This window comes from Alligator mississippiensis, chromosome 4 (assembly GCF_030867095.1).
Source record: "Alligator mississippiensis isolate rAllMis1 chromosome 4, rAllMis1, whole genome shotgun sequence".
Lineage (NCBI taxonomy): Eukaryota > Metazoa > Chordata > Crocodylia > Alligatoridae > Alligator > Alligator mississippiensis.
The window spans coordinates 140,509,868-140,529,669 of record NC_081827.1 but is presented as its reverse complement, the minus strand read 5'-3'; the positions used below and the strand labels follow the sequence as shown (position 1 = coordinate 140,529,669).

Here is a 19,802-nt window from a genome sequence, read left to right as displayed (position 1 = left end):
ACTTTCAAAATTCCCACCCACCCTGAAGTGAATTTGCTTCCCTGTAGGATGAACGGTATTTGATATGACTGCATTCTTGTCACTGTTGGAATGTTAAAATAAAAGGGCAATATCCCATTCATCTTTAGGTAAGTGATGTAGTCACAATCTAGAATATCTCTAGGTTCAATCCTGCAAGAAACTTGCATATTCATGTTTTAGCAAATGAGTAGTCATGTTGACTTCAATACCAGAACATTCAGCATACTGAAGGATTGAACTCTAAATCCTCAGGAACATCATTCCTTAAAAATACGTTTTCAAGAAAACAACCTCTTAATGGAGCAATTGTTATATAACCATTTTGGAAGCAATAATAGGAATAGAGAGAATAATATTACAAGCTGGATGGCATCACTCAAAATGCATTGACAAAAATGTGGGAAAGAAAAGGAAGCCAGGTAGCCCACTTTCAAGTTTCTCCATTTCAGCTCATCCTTACCTTCTCGTGAGAAGGAATAGCAAGGTGACAAAATATGTGGGTAGCCACAGCATAATTCATGGTCTATTCTTGGCACAAGCATGCAAACCAGGAATAATGCTGTAAAAGTATTTTTCTACAGCTCAGAGCTATGGGAGACCATTAGTTCTAAAACAGAACTGCCAGATTTGCAGCCATAAATATTGGGAGTACATATTAAATAAGAGTTCATTTCCCTGGGTGTGCTCTGTAGAGCTTAGGACACTGTGAAGGGGGACTCTCTTAAAAGTTGAATAAGACTTTTTCAGGCTTGAAAGGCCAGGGGAAGCTATAAAAAAAGATGTGAGGAGTTTTAAGTATGGAAAAATATTTAGGTGATAAGATACAACATGTATTTTAATTATATCTCCCCCCCCCCCACACACACACACACTTTGAGTACAGCAACTGGTGGAAGGGTACATATACAGCTGTGCACACCTGACAAAAAGTCTCCTTGGTTTCTACACATCTTTAATTATTTTTGTTTAACCCACTGAAGGACACCAATCATAAAGCACCTAAAATCTGGGCAATAAAATGATAAGGCTGGTAGTTTTTGGTTTGTTAGGTTTCATTCACCAAGGACTGGTATCCTCCAGAAAAGGTCCACAAGTATAAAAATACCAATTTGAAGTGTGATTGCCACTCGTACAGACACACTGGAACAAGCACTTGTGTAGATGCAGTTATAAAAGTACGAAGGTATATTACAATAGTGCGGAGCAGGGGTGTTAAACTCATTTGCCTTCATGAGTCAGATGTGGACCTCAGGGCTCCTCCTGGGATGGGCAACACTGTGTTGGCACCAAAAACCAAAGAGTTTACACTGCCACTGCTCAACCACCCATAGTAACAAAGGTTAAGCAATGACAGCATTAATTCCTTTGCCACTGGTGACACAGAGGCATCTTCACTGTTGGTAGCCACAGCAAGACGCACTGAGGCCTGGAGGACCTACTTCTGCACAGACTGAATAACCCATACCAGCTCACAGGCCATGTTTGATACTGTTGGTCTTGAGTATTTCACTTTCAGAAATGGAATAATCCATACACACATGAGTGCTTTTCTGCTGCTATAAATTAATCCAGATGTGTGGGGATTGCTTCTTTAAATATAGTGGTAGAGATAAAGTAGAAAAAAAATTTCCTAAGTTCTGTTAATTTCAATGAAAGCTACAAGATATCAACATCTCTTAGGAAAAGGGCCAAATTCATATATCAATAAGGTTCATAACCAGGGGTCCAGTCCTACAGGGAGCTGTTTTTTTCATACCCGACATGTTCTGCAGCAATCCCACCATCAATCACAACCATCCAGATCAGAAATAAAATCCTATCCTATCAGAAATTAGGGAGGAGTCTTCCCACTTCATTGATAAGGGTCCGATCCTCTAGGGATGAAGTTGACAAGAGGAAGATTTATTAGAACCTTGGACAAAGCTGCATCGCTGACATCTAATAGCAGTCGGGGGGGGGGGGGTTTAATAGCCACTATTTTTGGCTGACTGGGCCCTTAGCCTTCTAGTTCTTTGCCCCCTCACCTCAGGGCTCCACACCACCCCTCGGGGCTCCACACCGCCCCCTCTTCTCAGGGTCTCAGGGCTTCCCTCCTCAGGTGGGCTCAGGTGGCCGTAGCCATGCCTGGCCCCCTCTACCTCCATTGTCACCTGACCCTCCCAAAGCTGGGAGCTGGGGTTAAGGCACCCCGACCTGGCATTTCCTGGGGGCTCCCACACCACTGAGAGCCCCACCAGGCAACCCACTCCCGGCAGGGTGCAGTTTTAGGTCATGCCCAGGACCAGGAGCCTCCCGACCTTCCCCTACAGCTCCTCCCTTACCTCCGGTTGAAACCAGCAGCCCTGCGGCCAGGTGATGTTGTTACCTGGCCTCCAGTAGCAAAATGCCCTGTTTATATGGGCAGCCCTGAATCCAAAATGGCTGCCCTCATCAGGCACCTGCCGGCCACTGGGTTCAGGCCCTTCAACTGGCAGGCACAAACACTGCCCTGCCACACTATCCATAACACCTACTTTCCTCCTTTCTCACCACAGCTTAAGTCTGAGAGGGCAAAGAGGTATGCTAATATATTGGAGCACCTTCCCCAGGTTAGCAGATGACTCTGCATCCTCATTGTCTTTGCTGCATAAAAAGGTGGTTTATTCCCATGAAATAACAAGCACACAATAATCCTCTCTACAATATCCTAGAGAAGACAAGACACTTGCGGTTTGCACCCAGAGGGAGCTAGGTAAGCCCTCCTTCCTTCCACCTGCGGGCTGCTTTACCTGCAGGAAAGCCAAAGTGCCTCATCACTAGTATGTTTTACATAGCAGGATTAAAAAAAGAAAAAGAAAGAAAAAATGCACTTTTCTTTATCAATGGAGGGAAGTCCAGGGCATTAGCACATTGGCTGATTGCACTTCCTTCCACACTGTTTTCCACATTCTTGGAGATTGTTCCTGAAAAACCGTTAACATTGCTCAAAACTTTTTTGTCTCGGAGCACACCACAGGCATTCAAGTTCCAAGGCCGACACGCTATAACTGTTACTTGAAAGCCAGATGGAAGATGCAAAAAGTACACTTACTCTCCTTTTATTCCCATCATCATCAATGCATTCTTGGACAGGCTCTGTAAAAGAAACAGACATATTTTGGCACATTGCTCAGCTGTTCAGGAGCTTAAGTGGAAATAAGTGAAATATGGATTCCATCCCTTAAAATGCGACTCAGCACTCAAGAGATTTTTCCTGTTTTATACCTTGAGAATTCCTCCTTGAGGACCATATTCATCTGTCCAAAAAGTAAAATGGGATCACAGAGGAGGCAAAGCCAGGTTATGAGTTTCTTCCACACCCATTCACACAGGCTCTCTAAACTCAATGCACTTTACAATGATACATAATGTGCAGTAGATATCAACTGTACTGCAATCCCACAATGAGCTCTACATGCCCATGTGACGTTTAATACAAGATCAAGCCTTCATGCTTCCTGAGTAGAGTCCATACCTGTTTCTGCATCCTGTACAGCACTGACATTATACTCCGTAATTAACATATCATCACAGCAACAATGTATGCATACATGTGTGTATGGGCACATGCACGCAGATACACACAAATACTCATACAGTACATCCTCAGTTATCCAAATGCTCAATTACCCAAATGGCAGAATATTTTTAATCACTTATAACTGTGGGTCTTATGTAACAAACTGTCCTCTTTTAAGCTTTAGTTAATGCAACATTGTATCTCTAAAGTTTGATATAGTAACTTGTAGTAGTGAGCAGCAGTATAAAACCATATAATTAATAGATAAAACCACTAAGACAGAAATCCCTAAAATTGCTTTGTTGAATTTCAGCCTCTTACGAGCACGGTTATGTACATACACCTTTAAGTGAAATAGCATATTACAGTATGGGGTGATTTGGAGTAACAGTTTAAGTGGCATATATTTGGGATGTCATTCATCGTGAATATTTAGGTTTTGATATAACACTATTCAAGCAAATATTATGCCTCATACATTGCAGGAAAAGCACTGTATTTTGTGAACATTTGAAATCACTTTAAACTCTTTCTTACTAGTATTAGTTTGGTTCCTTTCTACCTGTAAAGTCAGTTTCCTGCTGTAAGATGAATCCAACTAGGATAAACTTGGAAGAGCAAAAACTGATAAAAGATGACATTTCTGATTTTTATAAATGACACCATTTTAAGATCTATCATACTGCAATTTGCCAACAATAAAAGCAAGGGCCAAAATGTTCAGACTAAGTGCCTATTCTAAGGGCAGAATTCTCTTTCACCTAGTAGATGACCAAGATATAACTTACAACTCACTCTGAGATACCCAACTAAAGTGTAAGTGTAGGAGACACTGTACTACCCCATCAGGGCTTGTAAGCACCTTGTAATACAGAAGAGGATCTCCCTCTTGACACAAACATCTTCCTATTCCTACAGTGGGATGCCCAGAGGGGCAACAAGAGCTGCTCCTACACATTCTTGAGATACTTGTTCTAACAGAACCCCCTGTGAGGTTAAAATGTCAGACAATCGCACCTAAAATTTGTTACAAAATCATGAGCCAGACTCTAGTAAATCTCATGCCTTATTCAGCTGTATCAATGAGAGTACTTGTGTGCTAACGTACTACTCAGCATCAGCAGAGCTGGCAGATGTTTGTACAGTGCCTTGTACCAGGGAGTCCTGACTCATGACTGGGATTTTTGGTGTTATCACAATATAAACAAGCATACAACAATAAGGCTCTTATATACTTACTGACTTAGGGGACAACAGAAGTCACTTTTACCTCTTGTGGTTATTTAAATTTATGCTAATCTTCACAGATAATCTATCTGTTTACAAAAAAAAATATTCAGGTCTTGTTTTTAGATAATCATTATTTGTCCATTTTCCTGTGGCAATTGTAATAAGCATAGGTCATCATGGACCCACAGAGTTCAGTGCAGACAAAAATATAAGATGAAATCCTGCTTCATAAATGTAAGATGAAGTCCTGATTCTGCTCTTCAATCCTTCTGTTAAGAAGCCTTTACTCTGCAAGTATTCCTACTGATGGGACTATTTACATAGTATAGCATTGCTCCATGTATGGAACAACATTTCTTCACAGGAGCCATATGCAATGCAGCTCTTACATCCATAACTTTAATGCATTAAGGTGGCCAGCTGCATTACTACCATTCACAATTTTCTTTTGTTAGCTCTACCTAGCATGAGATACCAGACATGGGAGCCACCTGCTCCACTTGGGGGGGGGGGGGGGGCAGAAGATGTTCAGGGAGCCTTCTGGCTCCTCTTCCATGAGGTTTCACTGATGCTTTGTGATTAGTCTGTTGGAATGTGCACTTTTAGGACAACAGATGAAGTCTATTTCCTGTAACGTATACTTCAGAAAAAAAACACAGAACTGTCACTGTGGAAACAATTTCTAAGCAATTAAACAACAAAGTTGCATGGCTCTATACACTCACACCTTCAAAGGATAACTTTAATATGCCAATTTTGTCTAATATGAATGCCTACCTTCTATACTGGGCTTTTTCTCCAGTACACAGAATGACCTCTACAAATAAATTAATACCATTATCCCCATTTTAAAAATGGGAAAATTGCAGTACATGGGAAGGGAAAGAACCTAGCCAGCTTACCTCAAATATTTATATTATATATGTTACATATTCCCAGGATAGAATCTTGACCCCTTGGAAAAACTCCTTTCAATTTAAATGAGGCTAAGTTTTGATCCAGGGAGAATGCTACAAATACCATTAGTAACCTCATCAATGGCAATTTACATGTTTTTAAGGATGAGTGGTATTTCACCCAAAACAGTCCAGGTCAATGCAGTAGCTCTTTAATACAGCATGATGGCACTGTATGACTGCAGCACAGGACAGAAAGTGACAAGAATGAAAAGTACATCTGAAATACAGGAATTTAAGCCATCAGGATAGAGAACCTCAATCTGTAACCAAATGATTCAAGAAGTCCCAACTGATCCTGAATAAACCCAAGTGGACAAAACATTGATTTCATATCCATTATGAGACTCACCCACCCTTTGCAAACTTCGCCCTGTCACTCCACTGGTCTGGGCCATTGTTTCCATACTGACAAAGGATGCCACATTGTCAGTCACCAAGACTAGTCAGTAGAGCTTTAAGTTTTCCTTTGTGGCATCTTCTCCCAGGCTTGACCATCCCTATTTATTGAGATGATCATAGTTCAAGGTGGGGAAGGAGGGTTATAGCTTAGGGTAAAAATACTCTGTAAAAGCCAGTGGAGTTGTGTAATAATTAGCTACACACTGCAACAATTTTGAGTTGGTTTCTATACTAAGTAACTGCTGGAACAGAGGAAAATTTCTGCAGAATGTCAACGTAGGACCCTGACTAGAACTGAACTCTGGTTCTGAGGAAACTGATGGGCTGTTATATGAAATTGACCAAAGTTCAAGGTAATTAAAGAACTAGGAAAATAACTCTGTAGTACTTAGTATAGTGTACAACAAGCCTGATGCATTATCTTCATAGGAGGGTATTTTTTTGGCTCAAGATTTAAGACTTCATGAAACTTACCTGTACACAATTTATTGACAAATGCATCATTCAAGGTGACCATGCTGGGCAGGTTTTCAAATTGGCGAAGCTTAATGATCCTGTCAGTAGCAGATTCCCCAGTCAAAGTCCTCAGCTGTCCTTCATCATACCTATCCCCAATGCCAATTGGAAACACAGTTACCCCTGGAGAAAAAAGCAAATTAGTTTTAAAATATGTAATGGACTAGAGGGGAAATTCTTGTTTTTGATTTGCTGCTTAAGGTAGACCTGAGAAATGTTTCACTCTGACAGTTAATTTTCATTAGTCTTACTGCTCTCTCCCTATAGGCTAAAGACCTTTCAGTACAGTTACTATCATGTTCTAAATCACATCAATAATTAAGATGAGATCGACAGTTACAAACATAGTAAGATCTGGTAGTGTCAAAAAGCAGCTGAAGACTTCAATGAAAAAGCTGCAGATTTTTTAACCTGAGCTATTTCTGATCATGCTGTTTGGTTACTTAATTTACTCATTAATGAAGTACATGGCTTATTTTAAATGTATTTAATTAAAACAACAATAATGAACATGAGATGAACATGCTTAACAATGGAGATGTGAAGGACCTAAGTGCAAACAGCTTAAAAGAGCATGTCAAAATTTTTTTACCTTAGCAGCATTTTGCAAGGTATACAAGAGCAGGGAAAGCTTGACCTCATAGTCTTTTCATTTATAAACCTTGCAAGAAATGTCATACTGTAAAGGGGCCCAGTTTATAACATTTACATCCCCTAGTAATGCCCCATGTCTATCCAGAATCAGATCTAACATACAGGCTGCACAGCTGTTCCTTAACTTCTCCATAGTTTAAAAAAAATAGGGACTTTGTTAAAACCCAACTCTACCCAATTGTAAACAATCATGTTGAATCACTAACACCCTAACTGCCTACCAATGCTCATGTTTCTTCAGTCTCTGCCCTAGTTTAATCATTTTAAAATGAAATGGATTTGAACAAAAAGAGTGGCAGAGTGTTAATATTTACTGTTGCCGTTTGCAGAACGTGCTGCAGCATCCACTGGATCTTCTGATCTCTCCGATACAAGGACTACTGCTATCTTTACAGCAGTGGGCCTCCCTCCATTGGCTTCAGTCATAGCATGTTGAACAGCGTAGTCTATGGCTCTCCCTAAGAGCAAAAGGAAAAGGACATGACTATTTTTCATCAAAAGTGGTAAAAATAAAGCTTCAGCAGTTCAGGTAGTCAGGGAAAATGATCCTTTCCATGTTATTTTAGCTAATCTCTTATCTGCCTAGTTTCCCGCCCACTGAAACACCATGTTGTTTGTTGCCTTCTCCATTACTGAGCCATGTTTCTTGCCTTAATAATTATCTTTCCTAAGCGTGCAACCATTGTATGGGTCTAATACAATAAATAAAAAACATTTCCAACTTTCATAGCCCACGTGGTTTTAATTTCTGTGGAACAACAGTGACATCCAGTGGCTAATTATATACACCTAAACTTTTCCATCATATGGATAGTACATTGTACATATCATTTTTGTGATTCTCAAAGAAAACTCTGGTACGCCTACTTTGGTAACTTTTTACTACAACTATATAAAGCACTTCCTGCTTGCTTTTTTTTGGCATTTCCTCTAAAACCTGGAAATTTTAGAGTAAACTGTGCAACAAACAGACAGAGACCACAAAAAAGACTGATGGAGTTTTGCTTGAAGGCAAATTGTGAATTGGCTTAGATAGTATTCACTGTCCCCTTTATTCAACATCTGCGAACATTCATTCAAGTCAATTTCTGTTCAGAATAATGATCTGAGAAAAGGAGTGCATTGCCAGGACTTGTGCTCCGATATGTATTTGAATGGATATTTACATTGGGAAAAGATCATATACAGCTTTTTCAAATGTTCTTTTGGGTTTGGGAGTCATCAGTTTAGGAAACAAAAATGCCACTAGGCAATTTATGTGACACTTATGCAGGATGGAGAGTGGATTTTGGATAATGAATACCAAGAGCGATAGTTGCTGTGAATAATGTGCAAGAAGCCACCAGGCAGAAATGTTTGCCTAAACCATTCATTGAATAATTTTGAATAATGAACGTGTTCCTAGAAGCCTGATCATTGCTGATAATTCACCAGCAATCCACCAAAACAGCTTGCACACTGAAACACATTTGATTTAATGTCTTCTTCATCTTCATCATGCCACCTACAATCTTTCATTAGCAGAAGCAGCACTCCTTTTCTCAAGTTACTGAAAGCAAGGGCAGCCTTAAGGAAGCCCACTCAGCATATTGATTATTGATAGCCTGGCAACAGCACTTAAAATACCCTGCAAATGCTTCAGAGTATGAAATCATGCTTTAGAGAAAGATTTAACCCTTAGGAGTATCTAGTTTAGTATATGTGCCTGGAAATGTCAAAGATGTCTCCCATCTCACATCTTCTCACAGTCTCACTTTAGTCCCTTCCCAAACCAACATCAGTTCTACTGCCCTCACTTGTTGCCTTACCAGGACAACAGCCTCCTACTCCCTGCCCACCTTACTGTAGCCACTGGCCCTTATCTCCCAGCAGTGTGCTAGTTCCTCCCCATTGCAGCCCACTACCCAATGCACATTAGTTTCCCAACCTCAATGCATAGCCTCAGAGCAGTGCTGGAACTAAACAGTAACTGAGCACAAGCAGAGTCACAAACATGAGTTCCAAACAGAATAGGTGACCCAGAAGCCTTCTTCAACCTAACAGAGCCACCTTCCTTGACAATCTCTTCTCTCAAATGAGTCGCAACATGTTTGACTGAACAGTATTCTGCAAGGAATACATTTTTGCTGAAATCAACATGGTTCATAGGAACATATTAATGTTGATAAAAAATTGGCAAAAAAAAAGTTTCCAAGTTCTTCAAAATAAAACAGAGGGGGTTTTAGATCTTTGTTTTATTCTGACTTTCCCATTTAGCTTTGTGCCTGCTTGCTAGCTCCATTTAGACTTCCTTGTTTTATCCTATTTTAATGTTATACTCTCAATAGTATTATATTTATATACAAGATGTATTTTATACCAATAGTAAAAATTGCATGATATCTCAAAAAAAGAAAGATTTCAGCATGTTCTTCATGTTTTTTTCCAAATCAAAGGTTCTCAGAATTTCTACCCCACAGAAGTTATGTACTTTTAACTCATCTTATTTGGAACAAAAGAAGTAAAAAAATCAGAATGTCAAAATTCCCTGTGGGAATTTTCCAAATCTGCTCTAATGTTGTGCCTTCACATGTTTTGTTTCACGTGTTTTTGCCTTTTTAGTCACCACCGTAGCTTGGCTAGAATAATGGTAGGTACGGAACATAGCAAGCAATTTATAATTGATGGGAATAACAAAATGCACAACATTAATGAGAACATTTCTGATCCCAGCCCCTAGACTTCTTCAGTATCACTGGACATTCATTTATTTCCCCTTTCCACTCACTCTCAAAGAAAGTTGCCCTCCTGGGAAGGAGGATATATTGGACTTCGACTTTCAAATATCTCTGATGAAAACTTTAAACAAAACATCTCCTCTCCCTTAAACAATTCATGGTTGGACTGGAAAAGTTTTCTTCAGAAGGATCCTCTTCCCATTTTTTTTCTTTTGATTACCAATAGGTAACTTTTGTCTTATTCACTCATTCCCATGGCAAGATATTTTTTCTCTCCATGCTTTTTCCTCTTCCCAAGAAATCTGTAAATTTCTAATATGGGACACTGGTTTGTAAACTGGAAATAAAAATCATTATTTTGAATTGTTTTACTTAAGAAATCAAACTTAATTGAGCTAAAACCAGGGAACATTTCAAAAATACACACCAGCTTGTTATGAAACACAGTTCACCAAGGTTTCCACGGATTTTTTTCCCCCTATTATTGGACTAGCTAAAGAAAGGAGCCAGGTGTATTAATTGTGAATGAGAAATAGTTGTTATGGGCAAGAGAGCTAGCTCATAACGCAGGAGTTCAGAACCAGATTTCATGGATGACAAGTATGAAGCACTGACCACTCATAAAACAACCCTGCCAGGATTTGACCATATCCTTCAGATGAATTAGAATGTAGCAATAATTGCGTATTTACAAAACCATGAATTTAAATGTTTGCATTAAAATATCAATCATCATGGGAAACCAAGGCTTAAGCTATGGATGGCTATGCTGTAATGAGAAAGCATGCTTTCACATGCATGTAGCGATACTTGAGATAGCTATAATTTAGTAAGCTTGGCTATCAATGAAATCACAACACTACAGGCTTCAATGTGGGGTTCTTAATGGGTGGAAGCTACCTGTGCTGCCATGGCTTCATTGATGGCGATACCTGATCTAGCTAATGCTTACTTTGTTGGACCTACCTAGACAGCAAACACCCATTCTCCTCCTTTCACCAGGTGCAATGAAGACTTAGCCATTAATACTTCAATGATGGGGCACTATAGAAGTCTTCCTAACTTCTTTCTCATAGAAAAAGCAGAAAAATGTTTCTCTTCAAAGGAAATCAGACCATGGACAACATATTAATTATGACATAGGATATAATCCTGACCCAAAGGAAGTCCAGGGGATTCTTGCCGTAGGCTTCAGTGTAGACAGGGGTTCCACCAGTGTGATTTTATACTCTGTGGCCGTGTTTAGATAAGCATGAACATGTGGTATGTGGCACCACAGACACATCTGTGGCACCACATACTACACATTCAGGTATTCTCCATGATGCAAGGTAGCAGTGTGTGTGGGGGGGGGTTGACCCTGGGAGATCAGAGGGGCCAAAAAACCCACCCCCCCAAAAAAGCAGGGAGATGTACATGGGGACAGTGTGCAACACCCAAAACCGGAGCCTGGCCAGCCAGAGCCACAATCCAGCTGCCGGCCAGGCTCCACACGGCAGGATCGCTGCTGCTGCAGCTCCAGAAGGCCCCCAGGACACCAGGTAAGGATGCTGGCCCTAGCCTCCCTTACCCCACCCAGGGTAATCTGCTGCACACCAGAGGGTGTGTGGCACAGGCATTCCTGGGGACAACTAGCAGTGGCACAAGGTGTGCCAGTGCTTCTTGTCCCCAAGGAAACAAATGTCCACGCTCATGTGGACATGGCCTGTGGGTGCATCTGCATGTTCATTCATGTGCCATAGTTACTGCACATTAAGTTTAGTACCTGCATTACTAGGTACTAAATCACTGTGCAGTAACTGGTACTACTGCACTCCTTTTAAGTAAGCTAACCGGTGCATGCCTATTAAGTAAGCTAATGAACAGTGGACTAAACACTACTGTGCATTAGCGTATTAGCATGGCTTTCACCATGACGCGCTAATGAGCAGAATTAGTCTACTACACATTTAGTGTCTCATGTAGATGCGCCCTGTGAAAAGAGAAGACTGTTCTATGTGCTATGTGCTAACAGTGCAATCCCACATGCTGAACATTATTGCAAGCTATGCCGGTCCTTGTTACTAAAATAAGGTTTGTGGTTTCAAATGGTTCTTGTTTCCTATAAATACAATGTCATATCAAAAGGTTTTGGCAGCAAATGAGCTTTGAAAGCAGAATGACTTCAATAACTATCTATTTTTTAGGCCTTAGATAAACAACCCATGAGAACTAGATGTGGAAGTCTCCTGTGCCAAAAGCCTTCATCACATACTAGAGAAAATAAAGCTGAGAACAGTGTATAACACTTACACAATACAAACTGAATCACCAAGGACTATGGAGTGTGCTGGGGCAAGCAAAGACTTCCCTTGTAGATGTTGCACTTGCCTCTAGAAAGTTTGCTTCCTTTACTGCCTCTGGAAACATTACTCTTGCTTCTGGCCCTGGTTATCATAATGGCCAAGATAACTTTTTTAAACAACTGGTAGTACATTCAAGCTTAAATCAAACCAGAGCTACTCATTTTTTGGCATCTGTGCAAATCAGTGTTCTTAGTTTAAAGTAATGAATTAAGGACTGCGGCCATTTTTAACAGCTTTGCTCAATTCTTCCAAGGCCTACTGCAAGGGTTGCTCCACCCTCTCTGCACAGAGAACTCATATAGGAATCCCTCCTGTGACCCTGAGTCATCAAGTCATATAATTAAATTCTATTTTAATTTAATAATTAAAAAATATATAGTCTCAAAAGGAAATGATGACAATGTGTGGTATATCCCCATACAGAATTCTAATGTTGCTAGTCCCCACATCAGGATTTGGGATCATTTCAGCAGCGTAGTTCTAACTGCACCTCTCAAGAAAGGTCTGTTTAAACTTCTTTATGGTTGCCCTCTAATCCAAAGCTCCCTGAATAAGGTCATAAAGTGCATGCAAAAAGGCTGGGTGAGTTTTTAGTTGAGTATTTGATATAGCGACTGGCAGCCTCTGAGGCAGTGAGTCAAATCGGCTTGGGTATGCTGCATACCCCAAAAGCTGATTAAAGGGATGTTAACAAGTTTAATTTTAAGAGGCAACGAACTGTGTGAGATTGGAAGTGTTTAGTGGAATGCTCTGCACTAAATCCTACCATATAGAACAATTTCATTAGCAGCCTGTAAAAAAGGTGGGGTGGGGGGCTGTAAAAGAGATGTCAGTGTAAAAGGTTAAGGGTAAAAGAGATGATAAATAGAATCACAGATATTAGAGCAGAAGCCGTTATGAACACGGACTGAATGCATAGAAAGTGTCCAAAGTGACCTAGAAATGTTAGAAATCAGGGCAGGAAATCACAAATTGAGATTCAACAAGGAAAAAGCCAACCCAGGGAAAAATAATCCAACACACAGACATTTAATGGTGTTAGGGGGAAGAACTAGAAAAGCAGAATTGCCTAAAGAGATTTTGACATGACATGAAATCCTTTTGCAATTATTTTCTTTAATTTTGTCTGAAAGAAGGGAAAAGATGTAAAATCCATTTGAGGTTCTGCAGGGTTGTGAGAGACAAGGGATTCCAGCAAGGCGATGTTCGAGCAGAGCTCTTACGAATTATTGTCTTAAGTAGCCACAATGGTTTCACTAACACCTCCAGAATGGCTTTGACCAAAAAGGCAGAGTTCTGCATTGGTCTTAATCACCCACGCCTGTTGAAAGCTGTCTGGGAAAGAAGTCAAAAGAAATGGCTCGTAAGTACCTGAGAAGGGCACTAGAAACAGCCACTGGATAGGAAGCCTACGGTCTAAGCTAAATGCATTGTTTGCGCCAGTGTAATGTAGGACTTTTCTAAGCATGAAACTATTTCCATTTCCACATGAAGACAAGCCCTTAATTTTTTTATTTTATTTTAATGAAGCTTTGTTTATACATGAAAATTACTCCAGAATAAGGCAGGGTAGGAATTTGTTTAATCGACTATTACATTTTATTCTGCAGATTGGTTGGCCCTTATCAACTGAAGCTAACCTGACATTAGCCAGCTGTAAGCCAATTTGATAACCTACCCAAGGTACTCACTTGGGCCCAATTGCAATTGTATCTGAGCAGTTTACAACCTTTGACTTACTTCTCACTACACCAACTAGAAATCAGGAATCACCACTATCTAAAATTAACAGATGTGGAACAGAGATTGAGGAATTTGTCCTCAGAAGATTGAAGAAATCCAGTAGAGCAGAGTCCCAGCCTAGTGTCCTAAGGTTATCACATCTTACAGCATGTTAGCTGCTACGCAGTAACTGTCTGTGTTGACACATACTCCAAGGCAGAGTTTCCCAAACTGTGGGGTTCGCAAAAGGATCCTGGGGGGAGGGAGAATGCTAACTACAAAGTATTAGCTAACAAGTCCACTGTCCAGGAGCATTCAAATCACATTAATGCTGCACATGTACAAAAGTGTTGCATGAAATTAGTCTTTTTGTCTCAGACCAACACGGCTACCAAGTACACCCCTGAAACATAGAAGATGCTGAATTTCAGCCGATTTTGCATTTTAAACTTCATTGCAGAACAACAAAGAAGTTTTTTTGCCTCCCTGCCTGCCATCTGACACCTCCAGGGAAGGAATTCTACCTGATCAACACATCAAAGAGCTACTCAACACAGCTCTCACAAAGACACTCTCATGGACCCAGAGGGACAGACTTCCATCTTCAGCTCCCTCTGTGCAAAAATGAAGTTTATTTCCTACCTATGGGGACTTTTTACCATCTTGTACCATCTACTTTTCCCAGAGCCTGACGAAGGGACTTTGATCCCGAAAGCTTGCAGAAAAGGACAATTTTCTTGCCATTTTCCAGTTAGTCTAATAAAAGGTATCATTTTGGAACCCAGAGTTCTAGTTTTTTGTACGTCTTGCATGAAATTAGGCAGCTGAACTGGGGGTGGTGGGAGGTGGCTTAAAAATTCTGCCCTGCGACAACTGTGAGGCAGCTTACCCCACTTTCAGGAAGTTCACAATCTCTCTCGTTCCACTATGCATAAATACTTACACTTTCACTGGATGCAAGAAGACTGGAAGCCACACATCCTACCTCCCAATGATCAGGCTACAAAGCCATGCTCACTCTCTATTTCAATGTCTTCAGGTATTTTATACAAATGGAAAAACTGAAACAAGAGCTGAGGGAAACTCCTCAGAATATTCTGAGCTCAGTAGATAGGCAGTCTCATGAATGGTGGGAAATCCAGGTACAAACTGATTCTTCCCAGGATTCATGGCAGGAATTTCAGTGAAGAAAATCAGTGAACTTGAACTGGTTACCCACTGGAGAATAGAAAGGTTTCCACAGGAAAAACTGTATGCAGCACTGAACTATGTCAGATAACTATAAACACTATATGCTTCTACTATGTTGGAGTACTGAACAGCTACTGAATAAGAGCATTGCACCAAAATGCATTGAAAGAACTTTAGTAAGTTTGCAAAGTCAAACACTGAACAGTTTGGAAGTGTCAGAAGAAAATGTGCTTGTGCAATCTTAATTAATTGCTCTCATGCATATGTATTACACTAGTCTTTAAATGCATGATCCCAAGGTACTTTTTCCAGATGACTCCTGCCTCATTATGTGTGCAGAATGAACAATGTTCAATTAATGAGCAGGTACTCAATATTTTGTTTTAGTGTCATGAGTCAGTGTGTCACCCCATGCCTTATTTATGGCATTCTACTCAAATCCTGGCCTTCCTCCCTACAGCCCCTCCCCATCTCCTTCTGTTCCTATCCACTGTCCCCAGCTCCTACCTTATCCACTGCTTCCATCTCCCCAGCTTCACTCCCTCCCTTGCTATTATCCTGCCACCTAGCTCCTCCTCCTTCTCCTATCTCTGCCCTGCTCTTACCCTGTGCTGCTGGCTCTTGCTACTGCCTCACTCCTTCCCATCTTTCCCACAACTTTGACCCCAGACCTACGTCATCTGCTCTTTCCCCCATCCCCAGCTCCTGCCAGTACCTCCACGATGCTCTGTCTTCACCCTGCCCCTGGTTCTTTGTCCCTCTCACCCTTCCATATGCTCCTGTCTGCCCCCTTTGTTTCTATTCCTCCACCCTCTCCTCCATTTGCCCCCAAACTTCCATACTCTGTTCTTATACCTCCTGAGATTCTGTCCTCTATACATGCACAAAAGCCTGTCCCTTCACCCTGCATATCATTCTCCCACATTACCACCTTTCCTCAGCCCTCTGCAATTGAGCTGACCAACTTCTTCATCCTCTTTCACACTGCTAGTAAAAAGAAAAAAAATAAGAGTACTAACAGCACAGGAAAAAAACAGTCTCCTTTGTGTCAGTTCCTGTGCTTGATGCCAAAACACCTGTGCAGTAATCACACAGCTGGTGGGAACAGGAAATGCAAGGAAAGTCCTTCTAAGTCCTTTAAAGGCCATGCTGAAGCATGCTCAGTAGCTCCATGGGGATGGTCTATGTTTGGACAGGTCTGCTGTGCACAGGAGTTGTGAACTGATGCCGCATGCTCAGTACAGATGGACTCTTCAGTGAATTTATCTGTCCAACCAACAATTCTCTACTAAAATAACACATATTGGGCTATTCAAAGACTACTAATTTAGCCAAATCTCCAGTGTCAGCAAAATACACATCTTCGACACAAGCCACACCCCCAGCTGAATTTCAAGTCCCTATTCTGTAGCACAGAGGCTCTAGATATTTACAATAAAATGTTTTAAGATATTTTTAATAGAAAAAAAAATTCCCCCCAACCACATCACTAGAAATAGTTGAGCCATTCTAGCTGAAATGTCCATAAAGAATTCTTCCAGAAGCAAACATATTGCACAGAAAATAACAACCTAAATGGTTTAAGTTTCAAAAAGCAAATGAGATGAGTATTAAGGAGGAACACTGGGCAGCCTTAACTACAGTTGCTGCATACTGCAACCCCTGCAAGATATAGATGCCTAGGAAGACTGATCTGAAAGGCAAGTGTACCTAAGGTAATTCTTAATTCCATACATAGATGACAGGGGTAGGGGGGAGTTGTTTTCAATTAATATTACTTTAAAGTTACGCATTTTATGACTGAATAAACCCAATTTTATCTTTTTCCTTATTAATTCTCCTACCAGAATGTGACTGACATAAATGTAATTTCACAAACAGGGGAATATTACTGCACTTTGTTTTGTTGGGGGATGTGCGGGCTGGAGAGGGGGAGGTTTGGTTTGGTTTGGTTGTGGGTTTTTTTTATTTTGGTTTGCTTGTCTTTTGAAGGATGCTTTATGGATTGCTTTCTTTAGTTTTTTTTTTTTTACTTGAGACTGTACATCTCCCCCGGAGTTCCAACACCTAAGTCAGATGTTAAAAAAAAAAAAAAAAGAAAGAGGGGAAAATAATTCTTGCAGCAGGGAACAATTGGCAAAACATTTTCTCTTCGTTTTTTAGGCTTATGCACTTACAGTAGGTGACATTAAAACTAAATCTCAACTACCCACACCAGTCCATCACATGAACTGTGGTATTTCATGTTCTAAGAATGCAAAAATAAGATGGTAAAGGTGGCAACATCTCCTGTCCTATAAAGTTACCACTGTTCTCTTTAGAACACTTAACTGAAATCCCCTTAAAACCTCAGCAAATACTGTGTTGCCAACCTGTGATGTGCCTCAGTCTCTGTAGCTGAGCTATTTTACCACACAGCCTCAACTAGGTCTGAAACTGGAATAACCACTAGAGAACAATCACTCATATCATGCATATAATGAGTGCTACAAAACCAAGTACCCAGGACTATGAGTGAACCATGGTTCTAGGCAAAAACAGTTCTACCAGAGTATCCCAAGCCTGTCAGCATTTCCTGCAGAAATAACCCCAGCTGACTTAGAGGGAACATAAGGATCGTATTCCTAATATAGGAAGATTAACAAGAAGAGACAGTGCTGTTGTGGGAATGACCTTATGTTTCTCCAATGGGTTAAACAGTGGGTTGTGCCCAGTATGAATGAGAAAGGAGGTCTTCAAAGCTCCTTAAGGAACTGCAACACCCAATGTGAGCCATCCCAAAACTTTTCAGGAGCCTGACTCCAGAGGCCTAAACACTGACTGAATGTGCCAATTGCTCCTGGATTCCCTAAGAGTGTGGACCATTCTATCCAAATACATTTACCCACAAAGGCAGTAGCAGAACCATGATGACTTATTTGCATTACTTGAGAGGAAATGCTACTATTCCTTTCTCTGTGGACTCTCAGGACATTTCTCGGCACTGTGCTACCTAAGTATGTTCCAAGGAGACATAAAAACTAGTCAGTAACAACCGTGTCATGCAACTCCCCCTCCACGATCACACGCTAGGGGCCATGTTTTCTCTGCCTGTCCTGAAGTCTGCTGCAGCTTACTGGACTTATATAGAAGACTTCATGCAACTTATCTATGTAACAACTTCTCCCACAAAGAGCCTACAGAAGTCTCATCAGACATCTGGTATTTTTATTTCTCCAGGCTGAGAAAGCAATCATGACTAATCCTCCTGTGAACTATGGAAGTCAGGCTTTATTTTTCACTTTTCTATACCAGTAACTCTTTACAGTATAAATCAGGCCAAAGACCCTAAAAACTGTATGTTCCTCTGCTCTTATTGGACCATGCTGCTAAGCTGCTGCCAAGGAGAATATTGTTCCAGTTCAGAAGAATGAAAATCTCAGACTATTTGGTGAAAGATCTGATATGTTGTAGCAGAATGTGTTTTACTTGAACCCTACAACTAGTAGGCTTAAATAGAGAGCCTTCACAACACCACTGGAAAATCTGGGTTACCCAGCAATATTAGAATTGGAGGTACGGCTACATGGCACACCCCAGTGCCGCATGGAGATACCCAACCTAGCTCCAAACAAGCTACCTTGAGTACTAAGGAGCAGTATAAACATGTGAGAGCAGCATTTTGACCAGGGTAATGTACCCTGCATCTCATAATGCTTCATTTCTATTTTCTTCAACATGGCAAATTAGCATAGATGGAGCACTGCATTGACACGGGTATAAAGCTTGTAGTACTTCATCTGGCTGTCACTGAGCTAGCTTGGGTATACCCTGAAGCACGTGCAATTCTGGATGCCCGGTAAAACCTCTCAAACTTTAACCCTGTTTTCATCCAAAGTTGAGGTGATTTAGTTATTTGTATCACTACAGGCTCATGCAGATCCAACATTTAGATCGTAATAGCTGATGTACACTCCCGAGCAACAGTCCCCATTTCTTGTTTAGAGCAGTTAAAGGCTAGGTTTGTCCATACCCAGAGAGACACAGAATATATGACCACTGGGAACGTTTCTATGGATTAAAGAAACCAGACTTCCCCTTTTCTCTGAAAAGCAAAGTATATCGTAACCTCTGCACATGCAAATACATCTTAATAGAGTAATATGAAACTCCTTTCATACAAAGCCATGAATGGTAATAACAGGAATTAATTTTGAAAGATTAAATTCCTAGGACATGACACTACTGCAGCACCATCTGTCCAAGGTGGAACACAGGATCAAGCTTCATTTAAAGCTATTTTTTCTTCCACCAGTGTCCATACAGTCACTCACCCAACCTAGTTGGACCTTTCTCTCTTTGCTGAATTGAGTCCACCATATCTAGAAGTTTTTTATCCTCTTGTGGCATGTTCCATGAAATTTCTTGTGTATTTTCACCGGCACACTGGAGAACTGCAATATGGGTTGTGGTATCACCTGAAATGGAAGAAGACAGAAGGCAAATAATCTAACTGAAACACAACGTACTC

General features: G+C 40.7%; 1 protein-coding gene across 3 annotated transcripts in view; it reads right to left on the bottom strand.

Annotated features, from left to right (window-relative positions):
- VWF (von Willebrand factor) overlaps positions 1 to 19,802 on the bottom strand; it is a 203,144-nt gene that overhangs the window by 74,293 nt on the left and 109,049 nt on the right. For all 3 annotated transcript variants that reach the window (XM_006266925.4, XM_014606374.3, XM_019482200.2), the window contains exons 30-33: positions 19,606 to 19,749; positions 7,632 to 7,775; positions 6,622 to 6,786; positions 3,092 to 3,135 (exon numbers count right to left, since the gene is read on the bottom strand). In XM_006266925.4, coding sequence (XP_006266987.3) covers positions 3,092 to 3,135; positions 6,622 to 6,786; positions 7,632 to 7,775; positions 19,606 to 19,749 — 497 coding nt within the window. The remainder of the gene's footprint in view (positions 1 to 3,091; positions 3,136 to 6,621; positions 6,787 to 7,631; positions 7,776 to 19,605; positions 19,750 to 19,802) is intronic.